This window comes from Salvelinus sp. IW2-2015, linkage group LG2 (assembly GCF_002910315.2).
Source record: "Salvelinus sp. IW2-2015 linkage group LG2, ASM291031v2, whole genome shotgun sequence".
Classification (NCBI taxonomy): domain Eukaryota; kingdom Metazoa; phylum Chordata; class Actinopteri; order Salmoniformes; family Salmonidae; genus Salvelinus; species Salvelinus sp. IW2-2015.
The window spans coordinates 38,626,169-38,652,161 of record NC_036839.1 but is presented as its reverse complement, the minus strand read 5'-3'; the positions used below and the strand labels follow the sequence as shown (position 1 = coordinate 38,652,161).

Genomic DNA, 25,993 nt, shown 5'->3' with positions numbered 1-25,993 from the left:
GACCTAGCTACGCCCCAGGACCTAGCTACGCCCCAGGACCTAGCTACACCCCAGGACCTAGCTACACCCCAGGACCTAGCACAGCAGACTTAGCCAATTCCTGTTTTACATTGAGTTTCACACAAGATCAGATTGTAAACCCAGTTTTCTGTGATATCAATAGCAAGGTTATAATTGTGTAATGAAATATATAAAGTGATGCTGTGGTATTAACACTCTCATGCCCTCTATTCATAACCACACAGAGGACTACCTGCGGTATGCCCATGGCCTGATATCTGAGTACCTCAGTGAAGACCTGAGCAAAGCCCTCCTCAAGCATCTCCAGTATGTACACACATTGACTATACTTAGTTTTTATGTATTCATGTTAAAAGCACAATCTGGAATTACATTTTCATGTAGCTTCATTTTAACTGYCACTGAGTCATTTTTATTCAATGGAAACCGCCCCCAGAACTGCAGATGAGCGGGCAGTTTGAGGCAGTTCTTTTCAAAACACATCCCACACAGTGCAGGGCCCAGGGCAGCACTTTGACTGTCAATGTACTGTTGATTCAAGTGCCAGATTGTGACATTAAGACCATGATAGTACTGAAGGTAACACATTAAGCAGTATTGTTAGTGTGTAACAGTTTGATGGTGAGTCAGTAATCCTTCACTTTCCTCCTGACAGGTTACCTGAGCTCTCAAGTCCTAAGGAGGTAGAGCCTCCCTCAAAGGTATTTTCTCCAACTTCATTTTGAATTTGTGTCATCACACTCTGTAGTTATATTTGTATACAGCATATTCCAAGTTCTGTGTTTATTCGGTAATTTTTTTCTGCATTTTTTTTCAATTTACTGTGTTCTATTGACATTCACCTGATGGTCGCAGTGTAGCAGTAGATTAGTGTGTTTTTATTCCTGTTTCACGCGTGTTGGTGGGTGTGGTTGGTGGGTTTGCGGTAGTCATGGTATCTTGCGTGTCCCTGGCTTGTCTGTCGTGTGTCTGGGATGTGATGGTCGGTGTTCTGAGTGGAAAGTACGGCTAACTGTGTAAGTGCCGTGTTTGGTCGGCAGAAGCGGAAACTGACTGACAAACCATTGGAGGCAGGAGAGGACTACACCAAATTCAACAGCTCCGATTTCTCCCGCAAAGTGAGTGAGATTAGGGGCAGTCTGCACGAAGGGACCAAGGAGAGAAATGAGGGGGGGACTCTTGCAGGCATTTTTTTCTCTAACAGTTTTCTAGGTAGTGATAGGTTTCCCGTACCTTACWAAATCTCATGTCTTTTTGGTTTTATAGTTATGCCTACATAATACATATACGTTTACAGGGCTCTGAAGTGCAACCATTTTAGTCACATATGCTCCTAAATATTTAGCTGCGTGACATTCCATTTTGATTTAGGAGCACCAGTGCATCTAGAAAAAAGAAATTGGCCCCAAAATAATAGTTGTAATGATTAGGCTTCGCTGTAGCTTCGCTGTAGCGCTGTTTCCCGGTGCCCTGGAGAAACAAGCGTCTCTAGCCCAAACCGTTCAAAAGCAGGCCGCATTTTACATTCATAAACCATGTCGCGGGTCGTTAGCACCTTGATCAGTGACGTTACCTCATTAGCTATCAGTTACCTCATTAGCTAGCTAGTTAACAACCTGGACCTGGTAACTTTAACAGTATAGCCAAACATGTGGGGCACAGAAAGAAAGGAGAAGGCATAGCTTCTTCAGGTGATCAATGATCATAGCAATGATTGAATGACAGATTTGCATGTCCTCCTCACAAACCTGACATTCTTAAAGAGACAGTGTACAGTTGTCTATGTAATGCATTTCAATAGGAAACAGTAGAAACCTAATATTTCACAAATCTATTTAATTTCAATGACAGGTATTTGTATCAACATTTTAGTTAAACTAATTTACAGAGTTACGTATTAGTTTCTAGGGAACAACATGTGCTTCAGCAGAAGCTAGAATTCACATTGATATACAGTCTATCAATAAAAACATTTTCTGGGGCTGCTAAATTTGATGTGGTGCTCCTAACTTTAAATTGGGAGCAGCAGTGCTATCAACGAAAATGTCTTTTAGAGCCCTGTATATAAATGTCTTTTAGAGCCCTGTATATAAATGTCTTTTAGAGCCCTGTATATAAATGTCTTTTAGAGCCCTGTATATAAATGTCTTTTAGAGCCTGTATATAAATGTCTTTTAGAGCCCTGTATAAAATGTTCTTTTAGAGCCCGTATATAAATGTCTTTTAGAGCCCCGTTATATAAATGTCTTTTAGAGCCCCGTATATAAATGTCTTTTAGAGCCCTGTATAAAAATGTCTTTTAGAGCCCCGTATATAAATGTCTTTTAGAGCCCTGTATATAAATGTCTTTTAGAGCCCTGTATAAAAATGTCTTTTAGAGCCCCGTATATAAATGTCTTTAGAGCCCCGTATAGAAATGTCTTTTAGAGCCCCGTATATAAATGTCTTTTAGAGCCCCGTATAGAATGTCTTTTAGAGCCCCGTATAGAAATGTCTTTTAGAGCCCCGTATAGAAATGTCTTTTAGAGCCCCGTATATAAATGTCTTTTAGAGCCCCGTATATAAATGTATTTTAGAGCCCTGTATATAAATGTCTTTTAGAGCCCTGCATATAAATGTCTTTTAGAGCCCTGTATATAAATGTCTTTTAGAGCCCTGTATAGAAATGTCTTTTAGAGCCCCGTATATAAATGTCTTTTAGAGCCCTGTATAGAAATGTCTTTTAGAGCCCCGTATAATAATTTTCAGTCAAGCTAAACCAGTCTACATGACTGCAGTTTAAAGCAATGCAGTGCAAGGCCTACAAGTAACCTCTGTCTGGAAATGAGTCATGCTGATATGTAATAACGTTTCAGCCATCTTCACTCAAGGCGGATGAGCAATGCTATTGACTCTCTCTTCTCGTCCTCCAGCCGCCCAAGAAGATGAGTGCTGCACAGAAGACCCTGGCCAAGGTGGACAAAACAGGCATGAAGAGCATGTCTGCCTTCTTCAGCCCCAAGGGCAAGGCAGAGAAAAAATGAATGTTAGGATGACACAGCAGTTTGTGTGTGTGTCGGTGTGCGTGTCTACAGTGTGTGTCTCTGTCTGTCGGTCGATGTGCGTGTCTACAGTGTGTGTTTCTGTCGGTGTGTGTGTGTGTCTGTCGGGTGGTGTCTACAGTGTGTGTTTCTGTCGGTGTGTTGTGTCTGTCGGTGTGCGTGTCTACAGTGTGTGTCTGTCTGTCTGTGGTCGGTGTGCGTGTCTACAGTGTGTGTTTTGTGTGTGTGTGTGTCGATCGGTGTGGTGTCTAGTGTGTGTGTCTGTCGTGTGCGCTGATCTGTGGTGTGTGTGTCAATGTCTGTGTGTCGGTTGTGGTGCGGGTGGTGTGTGTCGTCTGTCAGTGTGTGCCGTGGCGGTGTGTCGGTGTCGTGTGTCTGTCAGTTGCGTGTCTCGTGTGTGTAAGTGTGCTGTGTCTAGTGTGTGTGTCGTCGTGTGTCTTCCGTGTCGTGGTGTTCTAGCAGTGGCGTACTGTGTGCGGTCGGTGGGTTGGTCGTGGGTCTCGTCGCCGTCTGTCGGCTGTCGCTGTGTCTACAGTGTGGTGTGTGTGTGGTGTGTCTTGTCGGTCTTGTGTGTCTACAGTGTGTGTGTGTGTGTGTCTGTCGGTCTGTGTGTCTACAGTGTGTGTCTACATTGTGTGTGTGTGTGTGTGTCTACAGTGTGTGTGCACTGTGCTTTTGGTAATAAAGAAAATAACTATTTTTGTCCCTTTTTTTTGTCCTTGAAAAGGGTTGAATCTCCAGACAATAGGGATGATGCAGGAAACTGATCTGGAGCGAAGTGATTTGAATTTGCATTGAGAGGCAGGGCTGATGCACATTGAGAGAGGCAGAAGACAAAGCCTAAAATAATGAATAGTTACTATTCTTTCAAGGTTGGAGTATATGATGGTACATGTTCAAACATGCTGCTCCTACTCTATTTACTGAGCGCTCAGATTACTGTAGATAACCAGCAGGAAGTACAACATGTGGTCTCAGATTACTGTAGATAACCAGCAGGAGTACAACATGTGGTCTCAGATTACTGTAGATAACCAGCAGGAGTACAACATGTGGTCTCAGATTACTGTAGATAACCAGCAGGAGTACAACATTTGGTCTCAGATTACTGTAGATAACCAGCAGGAGTACAACATGTGTCTAGATTACTGTAGATAACCAGCAGGAGTACAACATGTGGTCTCAGATTACTGTAGATAACCAGCAGGAGTACAACATGTGGTCTCAGATTACTGTAGATAACCAGCAGGAGTACAACATGTGGTCTCAGATTACTGTAGATAACCAGCAGGAGTACAACATGTGGTCTCAGATTACTGTAGATAACCAGCAGGAGTACAACATGTGGTCTCAGATTACTGTAGATAACCAGCAGGAGTACAACATGTGGTCTCAGATTACTGTAGATAACCAGCAGGAGTACAACATGTGGTCTCAGATTACTGTAGATAACCAGCAGGAGTACAACATGTGGTCTCAGATTACTGTAGATAACCAGCAGGAGTACAACATGTGGTCTCAGATTACTGTAGATAACCAGCAGGAGTACAACATGTGGTCTCAGATTACTGTAGATAACCAGCAGGAGTACAACATGTGGTCTCAGATTACTGTAGATAACCAGCAGGAGTACAACATGTGGTCTCAGATTACTGTAGATAACCAGCAGGAGTAACAACATGTGGTCCAGATTACTGTAGATAACCAGCAGGAGTAACATGTGGTCTCAGATTACTGTAGATAACCAGCAGGAGTACAACATGTGGTCTCAGATTACTGTAAGATAACCAGCAGGAGTACAACAATGTGGTCCACCCCCCCCCCCCCCCCCCCCAGATTACTGTAGATAACCAGCAGGAGTACAACATGTGGTCTCAGATTACTGTAGATAACCAGCAGGAGTACAACATGTAATCTTCAGTTTCAGACCAAGTACAATTTAACAAACACACCACAGGTCCACATGAAATCATGGAAAAATTGAACGTGCCACGGTGAGCCATTTTAATGTGCAAAAATATACGCTAAATAGAATATATCATATTGTAATAGTACAATGATAGCCTGCTCTACAGCATAATATTAAATTAGCAGAACCTTGGTTTAATAATTCAGTCTTTGAGGTACATAGTGAACAACCTAATGTTGGTTGTCTTGAGAGACGGATGCTCCAGGAAAAACTGGATAAAATGAGCCTACATAAAGAAAATGGACAGTTGCATTGTTCAGCTGACAGATGTGTGATGACAGCTGAGTCATGTGGAGTAGATGGTCTCTTTACAGTCACAGTAACTAGGTAATGAGAGCATTTGTTGGGCATTACGCTGTCCCAAGTTACGCACAGCCGTTTGTGGATCAGGTAACAGTCACAGGGGCCGCAGCAGACTGGATTTTATCAGGCCGCCAGGATTAGAAATGTGAAAACACAAGAGATGTTGTCAGGATAGGTGCCTCTGCTCTGGCTGACACCATTTTCTCTGTTCCCCCTGTAGCTGTGGCAATTTTAGCATGTAAATCTTGGTGGGGCAGAAATATATTTTTTAATGCATGCCAGAAAAGCCACTACACAATACCAAAAAAAAACATGAATTGCACTATAACGATGATAAACGGTGCCCACAAACTGTTAGGGCCTACATAAAKCTGTYCCAACAGCAGTCCCATCACCTTACCACTGCTACACCTGGCTATCAGCAGGGCCTTGTCTGGCAGCGAAACAGTTCAATCAGACCCATTTACTGCCTTTTAAAAACACATAGCTGATATGGTTGACTTGCTTAAACAAATGGCTGACCTGCTTAAACAGTATTCCTCCTGTACAGTCAGATCTGTAAGATAAATAAAGGGGGCATATAAGGAGACAATGAAAGCTCTTACAATATTCAATGATTCAATTACTCTAAAACAGGCAATAGGCTACATTGTGCACCACCAAGTCAGAACAGTAGGCTAAGTTATGAGGGGGAAAGGGACCAAATTATTAGGGTGTGGCACATGGGATACTAACAGCTTACTACACAACATACACTTAGTATTACTTTCTTAGCTACAGTGTACATATTACCCTGGCATATAACATCATTTATACAGCAGCGTACAATACGTTTTTGGACTCATTGTTGTGCTGTGCTCACTTTATCAGGAAGGTGGCACAGCGGTCCTTGTGGGCAACTTTTGTAATCAAAGTATGGCATTCTCTGGATTTTTGTTGCTTTCAAGACAACTAGGAACTCTGGAAAAAAACACGGTTGAATCATGATGTCAGTGATCTTCAGGTCAGAGCTCTAGAAAGAGGCCCGAGTTCCCTACTTGGAATTCTGAGTTGGATGACCATTCAAAACGTATTTTCCAAGTCGGAGCTCGTTCCCCCTCACTGTAGTCTGTGATTTCCCATTTCTGAGTTTCCAGTTGTTTTGAACGAGGCAGAAGTCATGCTAGATTGATAGCATGGCCAATGTATTCAAACTTTTCTGGCCCATAGTGTTGAATGTTTATCCTTTTAAGCTTGGAAAAGAGACTCTTAAACCCAGACTTGGACAACACACCCACTCCACTAAATAGCAGGCTAAGGATCGCATTGCAAAGCTTGCAGTTAGCCACTGATTCCTTCCAAACCACTCATTGTTTAATTTGCGATTTCCAACTTGTGTCATGTTTATGTCCAATGGCCGATGAGCACTAATATGTTTTATCTATAATTTATCTTCATATTACAAGGATAAAAAGGATTTGCCAGTATATTGATGTGATTCATGATGATGACTGCTTGTCTAACTTGCTAGCTAAGATTTTGAAATTATGATGTTGACATGATCAGTCCAATCAAAGCTACGGTAGATATAACGGGGTTTGACTTCATTTTATCTGTGGTCAATGACCTTGAGCCTTCTTGGAGGGGCACTTCTAATGTAACTCTATRGCAGCACCCAAGGGGATTGAATTTTGGAGCTCTCCCTGTAGATTTTGCGGTGACAATGGTTCCATGAGTGACAGAACACTGAGCCAATCACAGGGCAACTAGAGAACATTACCAACCCCTTCACGCCGTATTTTCCACTGACTGCCCCACCACCACAGAAAGCACTGAGCCAGGCTGAAACACCTRCATTTTGGAGCTGCCTTACTAAAGGAAGCAAAAAAGAGAGACCATGTTTGTATGTGGCTTTATTAACTCAATTATATATWTTTTTACTTTGTTTGCAAATGTATTAATGCCAAAATAATGACAGAATTTCTCATGTCATCGTTGGCTGCCACTCTCCAACCTGTTTACTCTTGTTCTCTCTCAGTTCCTCCTTCCTCTAGTCAACCTACTCCTCTCACATCTCTCTCTCACTTCCTGCTACTTTCCATATTACAGTGTTTCCCCACCAATTCCTTACCAGCTGCGTGCGTACATGTCGCGGGGTCTGGAAGGAGAAATCAACCACTTTGAGCAGGTGGATGGGGTTCCTCTGTAGGTGTTGTCGKCTGTTCGTTGTCGCTGTTCTTCTTGGCCGTGTTGCTGCTGCGGTCACTGGTTGGGGCCGGCTTCTTTAGCTTGGACTCATCCATGGGATGCTGTGGGACACTCATGACCCAGTTGGAGTGGAGGTCATGCTCACAGGTGCTTGTGGCCACAGAGAGAGAGATGGGTTCACTTCAGTTCTCAAATTCCCATCAAAATTCTACACAGGAAGACAGGAAAAAACACAAAAAGATAGTTTGTGATCAGTTACTCTGAGACAAGAAATTTTATGTAGGCCGATTTCAACAGTGACCAGTTGATCAACCACAGGATGTTGTCCACTGTCTTCATGTTTTAAGCAACTTGATCTTACTTCTAACTAAATAACAACTCACCAATAAAGTCAACATCAGCGTGCCCATCGTTTAAGTGGAGCTTGCTCGTGGGCTCAGGGTCACAGCTCGAGATGACAGCGTAAAATAAGTCCGGTGTCCTCAATGGGGATTGGAGGGGCAAACGGTTTGGTCCTCATGATCTGTCGAAAGAAAAGCAACACAAACAAAAGAGAGAATAAGATTGTTTATTGATTTCTTTATTAGGCATTCAGTGGTTCAACAATTTAATTTAGGACACATTAAAGATAATGGTAAGGAGAGGTCATAGCCATTTAGTGATTCAAAGCCTCTGTACCTGTGCGTCCTTGGAGGTGAGTGGCGGAGGTTCTGGCTTCTTCTTGGGGGAGATGGTGGCCTTCATCTCGTTGGTTTTCAAGTTGTTGACGTTCCTTGTGTTTTACTGTCTCAAAGCCACCAGCTCTTTCAAATACTCCAGACAGTTCTGGTTCTGAGAGTAGAGCCATATCCAGTCCTGCCTCTGGTAATGATACAAGGCGCTGGTGGACTCAACGTTTACACAACTTTTGCTCCACTTTAGGGTGGAGTTGATGGATCTTCCTAAAAAAAACATCCCCTACTGCACGTTTGTTGATGTTCTAAACATCCCTACTGCAGCGTTGTTGATGTTCCTAAACATCCTACTGCACGTTGTTGATGTTCCTAAACATCACTGCACTTGTTGATGTTCTAAAACATCCCTACTGCATGTTGTTGATTCTTCCTAAACACCCTACTGCACGTTGTTGATGTTCCTAAACATCCCTACTGCACGTTGTTGATGTTCCTAAACATCCTACTGCACTTGTTGATGTTCCTAAACATCCCTACTGCACGTTGTTGATTGTCCTAAACATCCCTACTGCACGTTGTTGATCTTCCTAAACTCCCTACTGCACGTTGTTGATGTTCCTAAACATCCCTACTGCACGTTGTTGATGTTCCTAAACATCCCTACTGCATGTTGTTGATCTTCCTAAACACCCTACTGCACGTTGTTGATGTTCCTAAACATCCTACTGCACGTTGTTGATGTTCCTAAACATCTAGCTGCACGTTGTTGATTTCCTAAACATCCCTACTGTGCACTTGTTGATCTTCCTAAACATCCCTACTGTCTTGTTGATCTCCTAAAATCCTATGCCTGTGATTTCCTAAACATCCCTACTGCACGTTGTTGATGTTCCTAAACATCCCTACTGCACTTGTTGATGTTCCTAAACATCCCTACTGCACGTTGTTGATCTTCCTAAACATCCCTACTGCACGTTGTTGATTTCCTAAACATCCCTACTGCACGTTGTTGATCTTCCTAAACATCCCTACTGCACGTTGTTGATCTTCCTAAACATCCCCACTGCACGTTGTTGATCTTTCCTAAAACACCCTACTGCACGTTGTTGATGTTCCTAACATCCCTACTGCACGTTGTTGATGTTTCCTAAACATCCCTACTGCACGTTGTTGATCTCCTAAACATCCCTACTGCACGTTGTTGATCTTCCTAAACATCCCTACTGCACGTTGTTGATGTTCCTAAACATCCCTACTGCACGTTGTTGCTTCCTAAACTCCCTACTGCACGTTGTTGGATCTTCCTAACCATCCCTACTGCAGCTGTTTGATGTTCCTAAACATCCCTACTGCACGTTGTTGATGTTCCTAAACATCCCTACTGCACTGTTGTTGATCTTCCTAAACATCCCTACTGCACGTTGTTGATTTCCTAACATCCCTACTGCACGTTGTTGATCTTCCTAACATCCCTACTGACGTTGTTGATCTCCTAAACATCCTACTGCCTTGTTGATTTCCTAAACATCCCTACTGCACTTGTTGATTTCCTAAACATCCTACTGCACGTTGTTGATCTTCCTAAACATCCCTACTGCACGTTGTGATCTCCTAAACATCCCTACTGCACGTTGTTGATCTTCCTAAACATCCTATTGCGGGTGGAGCGGCTCACAGTTAGAGAATATAGTGGTCGCTAGATTGTGGTGTCGAAATGACATTGACATATCCATCCATAACTGTTTCCAAAAATATTCCTCAAAAATGACCGACAAAACAAGTGGACCGCTCATTTAACACAACAGTGTCACATTGATAGTCCATGGTGCTGAACTGTCTGAATGCCAAGGTGGCGCAACACATTGATAGTCCATGGTGCTGAAACTGTCTGAATGCCAGGAGGCGGAACACATTGATAGTCCATGGTGCTGAAACTGTCTGAATGCCAGGAGGCGGAACACATTGATAGTCCATGGTGCTGAAACTGTCTGAATGCCAGAGGCGGAACACATTGATAGTCCATGGTGTTGAAACTGTCTGAATGCCAGAGACGGGACACAATTGATAGTCCATGGTGTGAAACTGTCTGAATGCCAGGAGGCGGAACACATTGATAGTCATGGTGTGAAACTGTCTGAATGCCAGGAGGCGAACACATTGATAGTCCATGGTGCTGAAACTGTCTGAATGCCAGGAGGCGGAACACATTGGACTCAGCTCATTTCTTCACAACCCCACCATCTGTCACTATGAGGTTATGGGGGCTTGAGTTATGGAAACGGCCTTGTGTCAAGTGTCACCAAAACTCACACAGCTGTAGTCTCTCTGCCCAGTCGGCTATAGACACAATATACTATTTCAGCATTTCTCACATTGGATTTAAGTTAAGAAAAACTATAGGCAGCTTCAAAAGGGATATGCAACGCACAATTCCCAATCTGTCAGCCTAACTATGTGACCCATTCAGATCTCAGAGGACCAGAGCCATGCATGCGTTCCTCATTATTTGGCAAAATCTTAGCTATCCTAATCGTCAGACTGGGAGATTAATATCTGTGAAGTTTCCCTGCCAAATAAAATAATTAAGCTGCAGTCTCATGTTTCAGGCCTCTGACACCATCGTTGGACTGGTTCTGTGCTGGCCAGCAGACGCAAGGCAATCTCCAGTGACTAGTGCACTTGTGTCAAACTCATTCAACGGAGGGCCGAGTGTCTGAGGGTTTTCGCTCCTCCCATACTTGATTTATGAATTAAGGTCACTGATTAGTTAGGAACTCCCCTCACCTGGTTTTCTAGGTATTATCGCACAGAAAAGCCAGCAGAACTAGGCCATGTGTCAAACTCATTCCATGGAGGGCCTAGTGTCTGTGGGTTTTCGCTCCACTCTTATTAAACACAACACACACACACCACCACACACACACACACACACACACACACACACACACACACACACACACACACACCACACACAACACACACACACCACACACACACACACACACACACACCTGACCATACACACACTTTCGTCCTGTTCCATTGCTTTAAGAAGGGCCACATCCTTTTACACTGAGACAAAAGGAGAAAGAGAGAGTCCCCTTTCTATAGTATTTGCTTGTAGTGTTCTTTCATTAAATAACTATTTCCTTCCTCTTTTAAACCACTTATCTGCTTTTTTTCACCTAAACTGTTGTTTCATGTTCTGGACATGTTTCACAGATGCTATGATGGAGGATTCAGAGACTGCTCTCTCACTTCCTCTTGGTCTTGTATAAAGTAGTGCTAGTTACACAAAACCACTCACTCACACTGCTCTATTATACTTCACTGGCTTGGTACAGTACTGCACTGGCTTGGTACAATAGACCTGGAGAAGCTGGAGACATTGACCTGAATACAGCGAGGAGAGGACCACACCTCCAACCCAGAGCAACAGGTGGAGGACTGCATGACTTGAAGAGAAGCATTGCATCATTTGAATTTGAAGGTAAGGTGCTTTACTAACAAAACAAAAATGCATATAACTGCCCATAGTTAGTTCTTAAATGTATGAATACATTCCAAAATATATTTTGACCAAACTGCTGTAAAATCAAATTCTATTTGTTACATGTGCCGAATACWACAGGTGTGACCTTACCGTGAAATGCTTACTTACAAGCCCTTAGAATTAAGAAAATATTTACTAAATAAACTAAAGTAAAATAAATAAGTAGCACAATTACATAACAATAATGAGACTATATACAGGGGGTACCGGAACCAAGTAAATGTCCGGGGGTACAGGTTCGTCGAGGTAATTTGTACATGTAGGTTGGGGTAAAGTGACTATGCATAGATAATAAACAGCAAGTACCAGCAGTGTAAAAATGAACTGGCCAAACTGCTGTAAACTGACCAAACTGCTGTAAACTGACCAATCTGCTGTATGTGTGTTCCTTTCCAGCCATGCTGTGTGAGAGCAGACTATGGAGCATGACCTACTGTAGTGACCAGGATAGACTGGACCCTCTCCCCCCTGTAATAGAGCCCCCCAGGAGGAGCGTGAAGGCTGGGTCAGAGCCGGCTGCAGCCACCCTGCTTCAGGCCTCTCCAGGCCAGCCAAGCAGAAATGACCACTCCATCCTCAGTAGAGTGCCCCAAAACCAGAGGCCCTCCCAGGCGAGTGCCCAAATCCAGCCCCAGGCTTTTTCTCCACCGCAGGACCTGCATTCCCAGAGGCCCCATCCTGACAGACACATCTCCCCAGAGATGGAGATCCCTGGGCAGGCTTGCTCCGGTGGCGAGGTCCCCTTTCTGGTGCCCTCCTTCTGCCAGAGCATCTGTCAGAACTACAGCGACCTCCACATCGGGGGTGACCAGGTGCTGCCTCTCTCGGCCCACAATGGGGWGGTCCTGCCCTGTAGCGACAACCAAGCCAACGGCCCCTTCCTCTATTCCTGTGACGTACCCCCGGCCGCAGAAGACTCGCTTCTGCATCCTCTCCAGTGGGGCTCAGGCTCGGAGTCCTCCCGCTGGAGGGCGGGCAGCGGCCGTGACCGGAGCGTCCTTCTTCAGGGGCTCGAGGGGCCACTCTCTAACTCGCTGCTCAACCGCTACCTGGAGAACAAGATACTGGACCTGTACCAACAGTACATGCTGGAGAACATGGCTCATGATGGGGGCTGTGGCGAGGGCTTGCCCTGCCCTCTGCTGGCCTCAGAGTTAATTCTTACCAGCCTGGATCAGATCACCCTGCAGCTGAGCCGTGAGGGCCATCTGGAAGCGGGCCGCGCCAAAGATATGGTGCTCAGCTGCCTCCTGAGGGTGGCCAGCGGCCTGCAGTCCAGTGAGATCAGTACTCCCCTGCTCCAGATCTCCATGGATCTGCAGCTCCCCACTGATACTGCTACTGGTGCTGCTGCTACTGGTGCTACTGCTACATCTACACTTGATTCATCTGTCCTCCAGTACTAGACAGGTTCACTCTCCCCCTAGCTTTAAAGTCTGAAAATCACACTCCCCTGTTTCTTATTTTTCTACCTTCACTCAGGTTTTCCCTTTCTCCTCTCAGTTTCCCTACATACCGTTCTGGGGAAATGAAACCGCTTTCAAACAGCTGCAGTGATAGAAATGGAAATTCAGGTGGAAACTGTGGTTGAGAGGAAAGAGGTCTGCACTGTTCTCATGTTTTCATAAAGAGAACAGTAACTTTCTATGTAATGTTATTGTCTCATTATTATTGTGCAAAATCAATAAACATGTTGATCACACAAATGTCAGCGACACTGATATGCTCCCAGTACAGCACATCCTTCCCAGTAGATTATCGTGAAAGTACAGTACACTAACGTGGTCCTGTGGTGATATAACATTTGAGTGGTCAAAGAGTTGGAGAAAACACTCTCAGCCCTTCAGTCCAGATAGGTTTCACAACCATCTCGATACGTTCTAAAGAATTTCAGGGTAGTTTTACTGCACATAAAAACTATGTTCTATATAGGCTGTATCTGTAGCTGAGGAAGTAGTGAAGTGTGCTCTGCCATCTGCACTTTTTTAAGCTACCACAAGAGGGGAGCAGAGAGGTGTGTCCCAGCAAGACAGGCAGATGCCAGGCCAAATTTTTCCTTCTCTGTCTTATTGTTGCCTCTCCTCTGTCTGTCTGTCTCTCTCGCGCACTCTCTTGCCCGCTCTCTTTTTCTCTCATGCAGCTTCTCCCCCTCTATCCCAGTCCTTCTCTCTCCCTCCCTCTCTCTTTCTATGTCTCTCTCCCAGTCATCCTCTTCCACTCTCTCGGTCTTTCTGTCTCCTGTCCTACCCATTTCCTTGAAGCCATACAGCTAATGGGTTGTTATATCACCCCTATTGTCTGCCGCAATGATGTCATCACGACCAAGTCTTAAACTTACTGTACTGTCTGTCTGTCTGTCTGTCTGGTCTGTCTGTCTGTCTGTCTGTCTGTCTGGTCTGTCTGTCTGTCTGTCTGTCTGTCTGTCTGTCTGTCTGTCTGTCTGTCTGGTCTGTCTGTCTGTCTGTCTGTCTGTCTGTCTGTCTGTCTGTCTGTCTGTCTGTACGTACGTACGTACGTACGTCTGTCTGTTTTTCAGTCTGTCTGTCTGTACGTACGTACGTCTGTCTGTTTTCAGTCTGTCTGTCTGTCTGTCTGTCTGTACGTACGTACGTCTGTCTGTTTTTCAGTCTGTCTGTCTGTCTGTCTGTATGTACGTGTGTACGTCTGTCTGTTTTTCAGTCTGTCTGTCTGTCTTTCAGTCTGTCTGTCTGTCTTTGTCTGTCTGTACGTAATTCTTTGCATGTGTGTATGTGTGTGTGAGTGTGTATCTGTGCATATGTACTGGGTGTCTGTGTGTGAGTATATGTACATGTTTGTGTTTGGACCTGTGTGTGTGTGCTTGTACCTGTGTGTGTACCTGTGTGTGTGCGTGTACCTGTGTGTGCATCTGTGTGTTTGTACCTGTGTTTGTACCTGTGTGTGTGTGTACCTGTGTGTTTGTACCTGTGTGTGTGTGTCTATGCTTTCGCTTCCTCCACATTGCCTGAGACAGGTGAAAGATAAGAATCTCAGCTCACCATGGTTATACTTTAGGCACAGCTGCTGACACGTCCCACACAAAAACAGAACCACCTACATTTGAACATCAGTGAGACCCAACGCTACATGTTTATTTTTCCACATTTCCTTCGATTTGAAGGAACCGCCACTCCATTTGCCCTTCTGAGCCAGTGTTTGATCCACTTCCTTGTTTCTTGTCCAAACACACAGCCACAGGAGGAAACTGTGTTTACAGAGCGGAGCAGTTGAGGCCTGTGTGAAGTCTCAAGGCCGTGGAGACACATGTCCAGTTGTTCTGCTTTCATCTAGCTCCATCAGCCTAGGTACTAGTTTAAAGAATCCAGTCCTGTCAGATCCAAACAAAAACACACATGTAAATATGATTCACACATGCACACACACTGCACTGACAGCCCCCACAGTTTGAGCATATTCAAACAAACTGATTTCCAGAGACCTTGAAAGAGAAAATTAAAAACAGGCATTGTTTTTCCAGCTGAGGTTTGGGTTAGAAGAGATGGCTGGGGCTTTAACTCTTCCAGACCTAGTGGGCTTGTACATAAAACCACTTCCACTCCATTGCATAAAACACAAAAAACCTGCATTCAAACTGGTTTCAATGACATCCAGCTTAGGGTTTAATAGAGATTTCCAAATTATAATAAAGGTTGGCTGTCAGCTACACAATTCCTCCCATCTTTTTGACATAATCAGGACACAGCGAATGTAAATAGATGGGGTGAATGTGCTGGAAAAGTACATTCAACTTTCATAATAACAAAGAACAAATATGTGTGTGTGAGGGTATAGACTCATATAGCCAAAAGGGCTGAGAAATGACAAGACTATCGGTGGACAATTTGCTCTAATGTAAATGAACATAGATGATGGAACATATTCCCTTTKGCTTACGCGATGAAGCACTAAGGGTATAGCAAATATTTACCATCTACAGGTAAATATAATGATACTTTTCGTGAAATTCTTCTGAAAGATCAGGTTTTCATTTTGCTATGGGCTATTGTATAATCTTTCATAGCATTAACAAAACGTGACACATTAAAATGAGTAGATTATGAATATGGTAGATATTGGTGAGTTCATTTTGGGGAGAGGTTAAGAGTACACACATCAACCACAGATGAAGAACATTGCGTGCGGAACATCTAATTTCTTACGTGCTTGTTTCCTCTCACCTGTGACGTTTTGAACGCTAGTGGAGGACGGAGAAAAGACGGGAGGAATTGTCTTTCTAACAACAGAGAAAGTCTATTCTGTGTCAACTTTTTAAACTAAGCCATTTTATAGACTGAACTGTGCAAAAACATAAGTAACAGGATTGTAGAACTCATTTTGGATGTTCCATATCATTTAATGTGCTGTGTGGACTTAGAATGAGTTTTAGAATGAGTCACCCATTTTGTACCCAAAATGTATTTATATATACAGTATATACTACAGCTACACTTTGGAGCTGCTCCTGTAGATGATCAAAGTCTTCCTCATTCTCCATCCTCTTGACATGGAACTCTGAGTCCTGGGACTCTGCAAGTCTTCCTCATTCTCCATCCTCTTRMCMTGGAACTCTGAGKCCKGGGACTCTGCATGTCTTCCTTGTTCTTCATCCTCTTGACATGGAACTCTGAGTCCTGGGACTCTGCAAGTCTTCCTCRTTCTCCATCCTCTTRMCMTGGAACTCTGAGKCCKGGGACTCTGCATGTCTTCCTTGTTCTTCATCCTCTTGACATGGAACTCTGAGTCCTGGGACTCTGCAMGTCTTCCTCGTTCTCCATCCTCTTGACATGGAACTCTGAGTCCTGGGACTCTGCATGTCTTCCTYGTTCTTCATCCTCTTGACATGGAACTCTGAGTCCTGGGACTCTGCAAGTCTTCCTCGTTCTCCATCCTCTTGACATGGAACTCTGAGTCCTGGGACTGCAAGTCTTCCTCCTTCTCCATCCCCTTGACCTGGAGACTCTGCTCTCCCAACACATCTCACCTCCTCCAATATCTCCACCAATTTAATAAGGACATACTTCTGAAACTCTGAAATGTTGTAAAGAATAATATTTTGTTGACACTGTATGGACATTTAGGGTTTTTAAAGAGAGAACTAAAGTATGACACATACAACAGAGCCTGACACACAAGAYTGTGAAGGCAAATATATGGAGTGAAATCACAGGACTTAATACATACCATAGTTCACCACTTCAATCATGTCCTATATTCTAGTGGTTTCAATGATTGAYTTCAACACCTACAATGCACGTTAACTCAATTATGTACTTACTGGCAGATGGAGAAGGAGAATRTCTGTGCTCTCTGCTCCAGTGGGACTGGCTAGTCTTGGATGATTCTGTAATAAACATTCAAACCCAATGTATAAACCTTCCCAATGAATTGACCAGTTAGCTGATTAAGATTTCTGGACTGAAGCCCTGGATTGCCCTGAAACAGAAATATTTAAACCCAATCTGGGTTCTGTCCAGAGAGAACACAGCTACACCAAATGAAAGTCCTATGATAATACAGGGTGTGATCAAGACAAAATGAAAAACAGGGACTTGGATTGGAAAAAGATTTATCTCTATGGTGTATGAATAGGAATAATGATCCTGATAGGCAGAGATGCCTGACATCAATGAAAATGACAATCCACTCTTGGCCAAACAGTCAAATGGTCCTGAGAGATTAACACTATAGAATCATCTCTTACCCATRACTGGTAGAGTGTCCACCAACTGGATCCTTAACAGGGGAGAGGAAAACGAGAGCTGTTTCAATGTCTTTTTTGGGACCTCACAGGTGAAGTTGTACATAGTCTTGCAACAAACATTCAAACCCAATGTATATAAACCTGGGAAGCTGTGATCTGGACCCACCGTGTGTGAAGGGAGATGGGGRGGGAGTGCGTCGGAAACAGTTGAGTGTACACTTGATTACTAAACAACTTTCTCTTACCATGGCTGGTTATCTTGGCACATAGCACATATAAACAATGCATGCAATGTGATTAGATACACCTCAATACACAATTTTCAAAAATAATGAGGATTTAACATTTATTTATCTTGGCAAGTCATATTTAATTAACATTGTAAAATGAATGGATTCACATACAAGGTGTATAACTGAAGTTAAAATGCATTAACAAGCATTACAAGGCATTATTCGGCACTCAGGGCTCCCGAGTGGTGCAGCGGTTAAGACACTGCATCTCAATGCAAGAGGCGTCACTACAGCCCCTGGTTTGAAACCAGGCTGCATCCCCGTGATTGGGAGTCCCATAGGGCGGCGCACAATTGGYCCAGGGTCGTCCGAGTTTGGCCGGGGTCGGCCGTCATTGTAAATAAGAATTTGCTCTTAACTGACTTGCCTAGATAAATAAAGGTTAAATTAAAATATATACACTACCGTTCAAAAGTTTGGGGTCACTTAGAAATGTCCTGTTTTTTGAAAGAAAAGCACATTTTTTTGTCCATTAAAATACAATCAAATTGATCAGAAATACAGTGTAGACATTGGTAATGTTGTAAATGACTATTGTAGCTGGAAACAGCATATTTCTTATGGAATATCTACATAGGCGTACAGAGGCTCATTATCAGCAACCATCACCCCTGGGTTCCAATGGCACGTTGTGTTAGCTAATCCAAGTTTATCATTTTAAAAGGCTAATTGATCATTAGAAAACCCTTTTGCAATTATGTTAGCACAGCTGAAAACTGTGTTCTGATGAAAGAAGCAATRAAACTGGCCTTCYTTAGACTAGTTSAGTATCTGGAGCATCAGCATTTGTGGGTTCGATTACAGGCTCAAAATGGCCAAAAACAAAGACATTTCTTCTGAAACTCGTCAGTCTATTCTTGTTCTAAGAAATGAAGGCTATTCCATGCGAGAAATTGCCAAGAAACTGAAGATCTCGTACAACACTGTGTACTACTCCCTTCACAGAACAGCTCAAACTGGCTCAAAGCCTCCTTCACTCATGCTGCCAAACATACCTTCGAAAAACGGACTATCCTACCAATCCTTGACTTCGGCRATGTCATTTACAAAATAGCCTCCAACACTCTACTCAGCAAATTGGATGTAGTCTATCCCAGTGCCATCCGTTTTGTCACCAAAGCCCCATATACTACCCACCACTGCGACCTGTATGCTCTCGTTGGCTGGCCCTCGCTAAATATTCGTTGCCAAACCCACTGGCTCCAGGTCATCTATAAGTCTTTGCTAGGTAAAGCCCCGCCTTATCTCAGCTCACTGGTCACCATAGCAACACCCACCTGTAGCATGTGCCCCAGCAGGTATATTTTACTGGTCACCCCCAAAGCCAACACCTCCTTTGACCGCCTTTCCTTCTAGTTCTCTGCTACCAATGACTGGAACGAATTGCAAAAATCACTGAAGCTGGAGACTTATATCTCCCTCTCTAACTTTAAGCATCAGCTGTCAGAGCAGCTTACCGATCCCTGTACCTGCACACAGCCCATCTGTAAATAGCCCACCCAATTACCTCATCCCCATGTTATTTTCTTGCTCTTTTGCACCCCAGTATCTCTACTTGCACATCATCATCTGCACATCTATCACTCCAGTGTTAATGCTAAATTGTAATTATTTCGCCACTATGGCCTATTTATTGCCTTACCTCCCTAATCTTACTACATTTGCACACACTGTACATAGATTTTTCTATTGTGTTATTGACTGACATATCCCATGTGTAACTCTGTGTTGTTGTTTTTGTCGCACTGCTTTGTTTTATCTTGGCCAGGTCGCAGTTGTAAATGAGAACTTGTTCTCAACTGGCCTACCTGGTTAAATTAAATAAAGGTGAAATAAAACATTTAATAAAAAAGTAGCTTGAGGCCATTTCAGCCAATTTTGATTTAGAGCTTGTGATACACATTTGTGAATTATTGTTTTTTACAGATCAGACACCAAATGCAACCAAAACATCTACCAAAACATTGTTGCAAAACACTATAGCTACCATTTGGAAAAAGTGACACCTACTCTTATGAAATTATTGCTGGAATAAAATGGAAACTCATTATAGTACATCTGAAAAGATAATACTAATGTTGGTTCCACTTTATTTGAAGTGCATCTTATGGATTCAAAAAGTCTTCATATAGGCTTCATAAGCACTACATGGATGCCTCACAAATCATCCATAACTGTATAATGTGCTCTATAAAGATTCATAATGTGGYATAACTGTGTGACATAACCATCAATTTATTTGTTCACATTTATTAATCTTTTATATATATGATATGATTTGTGACCCATTTATGCAGTGCTTATGAAGCCTATATGTATGCTTTATGAAGCCTTCATAAGATGCACTTCAAATAAAGYGGGACTGTAATCTTAAATCCTTTGCTTCCAAAATAATCAAATTTTTTAAGACGGAATTCTCTGTATTTCTGAGTCACTGAGTAATGATTTTACGTCTCTCGCTGTGTCGTGTGCCGCAAAATAGGGATCTAAAAGATAATGAGTTTGTTTCGTTGTTATAGAAAATCTCTTGAGCCTGACAGTCAACTAGGTTTGTGAAACTCCTAACAGACCAGAAGCTGTGCATGGATCTGTTTTTAATATATGCCATTTTAGCAGATGCGTTTAGCCAAAACAACTTACATTTTACGTATTGGGAATCAAACCCACTACACTGACATTATAAGCGCTATGCTCTACCAACTGAGCTACGAAGGACCACGCTGCATGAGAAAGAGCCTGCAGGCAAGACAGGAGAAAGACACAGTATTTTGTATTTGTACTTATTATGGATCCCCATTAGCTGCTGCCAAAGCAGCATCTACTCTTCCTGGGGTCCAGGAAAATTAAGGCAGTTTATACAATTTTAATAACATTACAATACATTCACAGATTTCACAACACATTGTGTGCCCTCAGGCCCCTACTCCACCACCACCACATATCTACATTACTAAATCCATGTATATGTATAGTGCGTATGTTATCGTGTGTGTGTGTGTGTGTGTGTATACATGTGTCTGTGCCAATGTCATTGTTGCTTCACAGTCCCCGCTGTTCCATATGGTGTTTTTTAATCCGTTTTTTAAAATCTAATTTTACTGCTTGCGTCAGTTACTTGATGTGGAATAGAGTTCCCCCACAGTAACTGATGGGGGTAGCAAGCTATAGTAACTAATGTACTGTCCTAGCATTAAATGCATACATAAATTAGAAAAATAATGTCAGTTACAGAGCTTTTCACTTGATGGACATTCTAATCAAGGCAATATTCATTTCAGAAATATACAGTACCAGTCAAAAGTTTGGACACACCTACTCATTCAAGGGTTTTTCTTTATTTTTACTATTTTCTACATTGTAGAATAAAAGTGAAGACATCAAAACTATGAAATAACACATATGCAATCATGTAGTAAAATTGTTAAACAAATCAAAATATATTTTATATTTGAGATTCCTCAAAGTAGCCACCCTTTGCCTTGATGACAGCTTTGCACACTTTTAATTCCTCTGCGTACACATTAAGGACAAACTGAAATGGTCCACTCACACAGACATTGCAGTGAAGAAGGCGCAACAGCCCCTCTTCAACCTCAGGAGGCTGAAGAAATTTGGCTTGTCACCTAAAATCTTCACAAACTTTTACAGATGCACAATTGAGAGCATCCTGTTGGGCTGCATCACCGCCTGGTACGGCAACTGCACCACCCACAACCGCAAGGCTCTCCAGGGGGTGGTGCGGTCTGCACAGCGCATCACCGGGGGCAAACTACCTGCCCTCCATGACACCTACAGCACCCAATGTCACAGGAAGGCCAAAAAGATCATCAAGGACAACAACCACCCGAGCCACTGCCTGATCACCCCGATACCATCTACAAGGAAGTGTTAGGACAGGTACATCAAAGCTTTTTATATGAAACATCAATGTGTTGAAAATCCCAAATTGTTTGCATAGTCAAATTACAGACAGCTCTGACACACACACTTATGCCATCAGACATGCCACCAGGGGTCTTTTCACAGTCCTCAAATCCAGAACAAATTCAAGAAAGTGTACAGTATTATATAGAGCCCTAATTGAATGGAACTTCCTTCCATCTCATATTGCTCAAATAAACAGCAAACCTGGTTTCAAAAAACAGATAAAGCAACACCTCAGGACACAACGCCTCTCCCCTATTTGACCTAGATAGTTTGTGTGTATGCATTGATATGTAGGCTACGTGTGCCTTTTGCATTTTTTATGTAGTTCTGTCCTTGAGCTGTTCTTGTCTGTTGATGTTCTGTATTATATCATTTTGTATTATGTTTCATGTTTTGTGTGGACCCCAGGAAGAGTAGCTGCTGCTTTTGCAACAGCTAATGGGGATCCTAATAAAATAAAACATTTAAAAATAAAAAGCTGAGACCGAGAGACTGAAAAATAGCTTCTATCTCAAGGCCATCAGACTGTTAAACAGCCATCACTAACACAGAGAGGCTGCTTCGTACATACAGACTTGAAATCATTGGCCACTTTAATAAATGGATAACTAGTCACTTTAATAATGTTTACATATCTTGCATTACTCATCTCATATGTATRYACTGTATTTTATACCATCTATTGCATCTTGCCTATGCCGCTCTGTCATTGCTCATCCATATATTTATATGTATATATTCTTATTCCATTCCTTTACTTGTTAGATTACCTGTTAGATATTACCTGTTAGATATTACCTGTTAGATATTACCTGTTAGATACTGCTGCACCGTCAGATCTAGAAGCACAAGCATTTCGCTACACTCACATTAACATCTGCTAACCACGTGTATGTGACCAATACAATTTGATTTTATTTGATTTTAATTTGACATACCTTGTGTAACAGGCCACCAACTCAATGGGTGATTTCACTGACTTGTGAAAAAAATGCAAAGAGCTATAATTTGCCTTGGCATGGCTGGGYGGCCAACTCTAGGAAGAGTCTTGGTGGATCAGAAGGGGCTCAAACTGTGGAACCCAGTTCCTACATTTGAATATAAAAATAGATTTTATCAAACAAAACTATGTTCGGTTGATATTATCCTAGCATGACCACAAAATGGCTGTTTAACAGTTATGCCACTGGTATGACAATATCCCTATATTTGGCCAACTCCCCCTTCTTGGCAGTATATTAACGCCCCTCTCTTACGAGCTAGCTAGCTATGTATGATAGTTGGATCGCTAGTTAACCCATACAGCAAGCTAGTTAGTCAGCAAACCAGCTAACGTAAACTCACGTAAACTTGTACATCGTCTTGGTCCGTACAATTGCCCTTATTTTAGCGCCCCAAAAATGTAATACTTCCAGATCAACTGTAATGTCAATACCATTGTAAAGCACAATTTCACCCCTTTCCAACAAAATCAATTACATGACCTAAACACTGCCCGTTTCGGCATAATTCAAGCAGGCAATGAGCCCCGTTGGGTCTTTTAAAAATGGCGGGTGGGGAAGCGAAACTAATGCGTGATAGTGAGAAGGACAGATGTCGTGTGGGAAAATTGCTTTTTTCACTCGATCTGTCCAACTTATCCCCTTATCGCCTCTAAAATGTAAATAAAACACTATAAAGAGTTTATATAATGTGTCATTACATACCTATTTGAAGGTTTGTGTCGAATTTGAATCGGGTTTTTAGGGCGGTGCTAAAGTGATCTTAGAAGTAAACAGCGGCTTTGAGAATGATGATCGCATGCAATGATGATGAAAAAAATGACTAGGTATCCCCATTACCCCCGTCACTGTCCATTTCTTGTTTTTAAACGATGAGAGAAGTGCTACACCTGGTGGAGAGAGATTGTAAGACAGAAATAGTTTCTTTATGCGTGCTGTACGTTACGACATGACATGTCAAGATATAACGGAGGGTCAGTTTTTTCAACTTTTCTCCAATACTATAGAGCCATTACCATGTCGATCAACGCTTGAATAGAAACCTAGTTCACACCCCCGATTTTGAAGTCAACACAGTCGCTACAGTCCCATTAGTTTTCTTTGTAGCCTCGTTTGAATGTTGCGGTTACGCACATTTGTACGGAATGGGGTGAGTTTACGTTACCTAGTTATGCTTTCCACCATGCTATCTAGCTAGCATCTGCAGGTACCCAGATTAGCTAGCTAACGTAGCTAGCTACCAATCTAGGGGCAAGAGAAAATAAATTGTTTGCTAGCTAGTTAACTACATACATGCACCAATGACTAACATTAATCAGCAGCAGTAGGTCATTTTGGCCAAATCATTGTCACGTTCGTTGTAATGAGGAGACCAAGGCGCAGCGTGATATGCATACATTCTTCTTTTAATGAAGAAAGAACACTAAACAAACTAACAAAGTAACTAAACGAACGTGAAGCTATACAAAACGAGTGCTGACAGGCAACTACACATAGACAAGAACCCACGAAACCAAAAGGGAAAATGGTAACCTAAATAGGATCCCCAATCAGAGACAACGATAAACAGATGCCTCTGATTGGGAACCAATTCAGGTCACCATAGACCTACAATTACCTAGACTTACAAAAACCCCTATCTCTACAGAAAACCCTATCTCTACAAAAACCCTAGACAAGACAAAACAAGCATACCCACCCTCGTCACACCCTGACCTGACCAAAATAATAAAGAAAACATAGATGACTAAGGTCAGGGCGTGACAATCATTGTCCTCATTTCCCCTTATAAGTGGCGTATTAATGCCCCTTTTCACAAGCTATAACAGTTAGCTAGCTAGTTAACCCATAGTAAGTTATCAAATCAATTAGCTATGCTTTACCGCTAGTTAGCATCTGCAGGTATCCTGAGTAGCTAGCCTAGAAAAAATAATAGTTTGTGACCTGAGAAGATTGATGTAACAACCATATCAAATTACAAAATGTTTACCAAATGAGTCTAACCAAAAATATTACTTACAGTCCCCATTCTCGCTTGTCCTCAACTGAAATAATAAAAAAACGTTTTGCCGAATGCTCTGGCATCTGTGTGGTCGTAAGAGAAGCAAATGTCCTTCTGGAAGGTTCTCCCATTTCCMCTGAGGAACTATGGAGCTCTGTCAGAGTGACCATTGGGTTCTTGATSATCTCCCTGACCACCTAGGCCCTTCTCCCCTGGATTGCTCAGTTTGGCCGGGCGGCAAACTCTAGGAAGAGTCTTGGTGGATCAGGAGGGGCTCAAACTATGGAACCCAGTTCCTACATTTAAATATAAAAATTGATTTTATCAAACAAAACTATGTTACCTTTTATCTCTGGGACCCTCGGGATGTCAAATCAGAGCAAGATTACTGAATGTAAGTACATTATTTACCTTTACAGGTGAATGTATCAACCAGTGGCCGTGATAAAAGTGTTTTGTTGTTATGCASTCTCCTCAAACAACAGCATGGTATTTTGTCACTGTAATAGCTACTGTAAATTGGACAGTGTAGTTAGATTAACAAGAATGAAGCTTTCTGCTGATATAAGACATGTCTATGTCCTGGAAGGTTGCCTGTTACTTACAACCAGTGGTGGGCCGTCAGGGCCAGCAAGGCCTTCTCTGCTGGCCTAAACATCATCAGAATATAATTTTAATAATATGTATTAAATTATTCCCCAGAGTAAGAGTTATACTCTTCATTTCATAGCTTTTCTCTTGGTTGCACTGCTTCCAGCCCCAGGTTGAGATTTGGAGGGCTGGTCTTTATGTTAGATCTTTTATCCAATCATATTCAGCCATCATGTGTTGCCAGGGGTCTAAAATCTGCCCTCAGGCCTTCAGAATCAACAGTGCGGGCGCTTGTAGCTTAAAGTGAATGGAAATGAAAATTTAGTGTCAACCAATCAGCTTTAGAGTTGGCTATTGTACGCCTGCCTGCTGGCTCCAGTGTTACACAGGAGCCAGCTAGCAGGCGTAGTGCGTGAACGTCTTTTGATTGGATTACCACTGCATGGAACAGTGTTCCATCTGGGCTGAACTGAGTTCTGTCTGCATGGAACAGTGTTCCATCTGGGCTGAACTGAGTTCTGTCTGCATGGAACAGTGTTTCCATCTGGGCTGAACTGAGTTCTGTCTGCATGGAACAGTGTTCCATCTGGGCTGAACTGAGTTCTGTCTGCATGGAACAGTGTTCCATCTGGGCTGAACTGAGTTCTGTCGGCATTTCTTTTCTCTCTACGTTGTTGGGAAGTATTTCACGTTCTCTCTACGTTGTTGGGAA

The 25,993-nt window shown here is 42.7% G+C and overlaps 3 protein-coding genes across 4 annotated transcripts in view; 2 read left to right on the top strand and 1 right to left on the bottom strand.

The window, feature by feature from the left end:
• The window catches only part of rnaseh2b (ribonuclease H2, subunit B), a 10,275-nt gene extending 7,139 nt beyond the window's left edge, over positions 1–3,136 (top strand). The window contains exons 8-11 of one of the 2 annotated variants that reach the window (XM_024010223.2): positions 246–327; positions 677–722; positions 1,062–1,139; positions 2,934–3,136. In XM_024010223.2, coding sequence (XP_023865991.1) covers positions 246–327; positions 677–722; positions 1,062–1,139; positions 2,934–3,044 — 317 coding nt within the window. In that variant the 3' untranslated portion in view covers positions 3,045–3,136. The remainder of the gene's footprint in view (positions 1–245; positions 328–676; positions 723–1,061; positions 1,140–2,933) is intronic. The other variant, XM_024010233.2, reaches the window with a different exon arrangement.
• A 2,748-nt stretch (positions 3,137–5,884) lies between these two features.
• On the bottom strand, positions 5,885–8,475 carry LOC139028587 (uncharacterized protein C13orf42). Its single transcript, XM_070446408.1, is given in 6 exon segments — positions 5,885–5,890; positions 7,460–7,538; positions 7,540–7,701; positions 7,901–8,002; positions 8,004–8,044; positions 8,200–8,475. Coding segments are annotated over 6 exon segments (666 nt in total).
• Positions 8,476–11,404: 2,929 nt separating this feature from the next.
• On the top strand, positions 11,405–13,448 carry LOC111972512 (TLR adapter interacting with SLC15A4 on the lysosome). The gene is made up of 2 exons (XM_023999515.2): positions 11,405–11,685; positions 12,145–13,448. Exon 2 carries the CDS (start codon positions 12,147–12,149, stop codon positions 13,152–13,154), a length of 1,008 nt encoding a protein of 335 aa, XP_023855283.1. The 5' UTR covers positions 11,405–11,685; positions 12,145–12,146; the 3' UTR covers positions 13,155–13,448.
• The last annotated feature ends 12,545 nt before the right edge of the window (positions 13,449–25,993 follow it).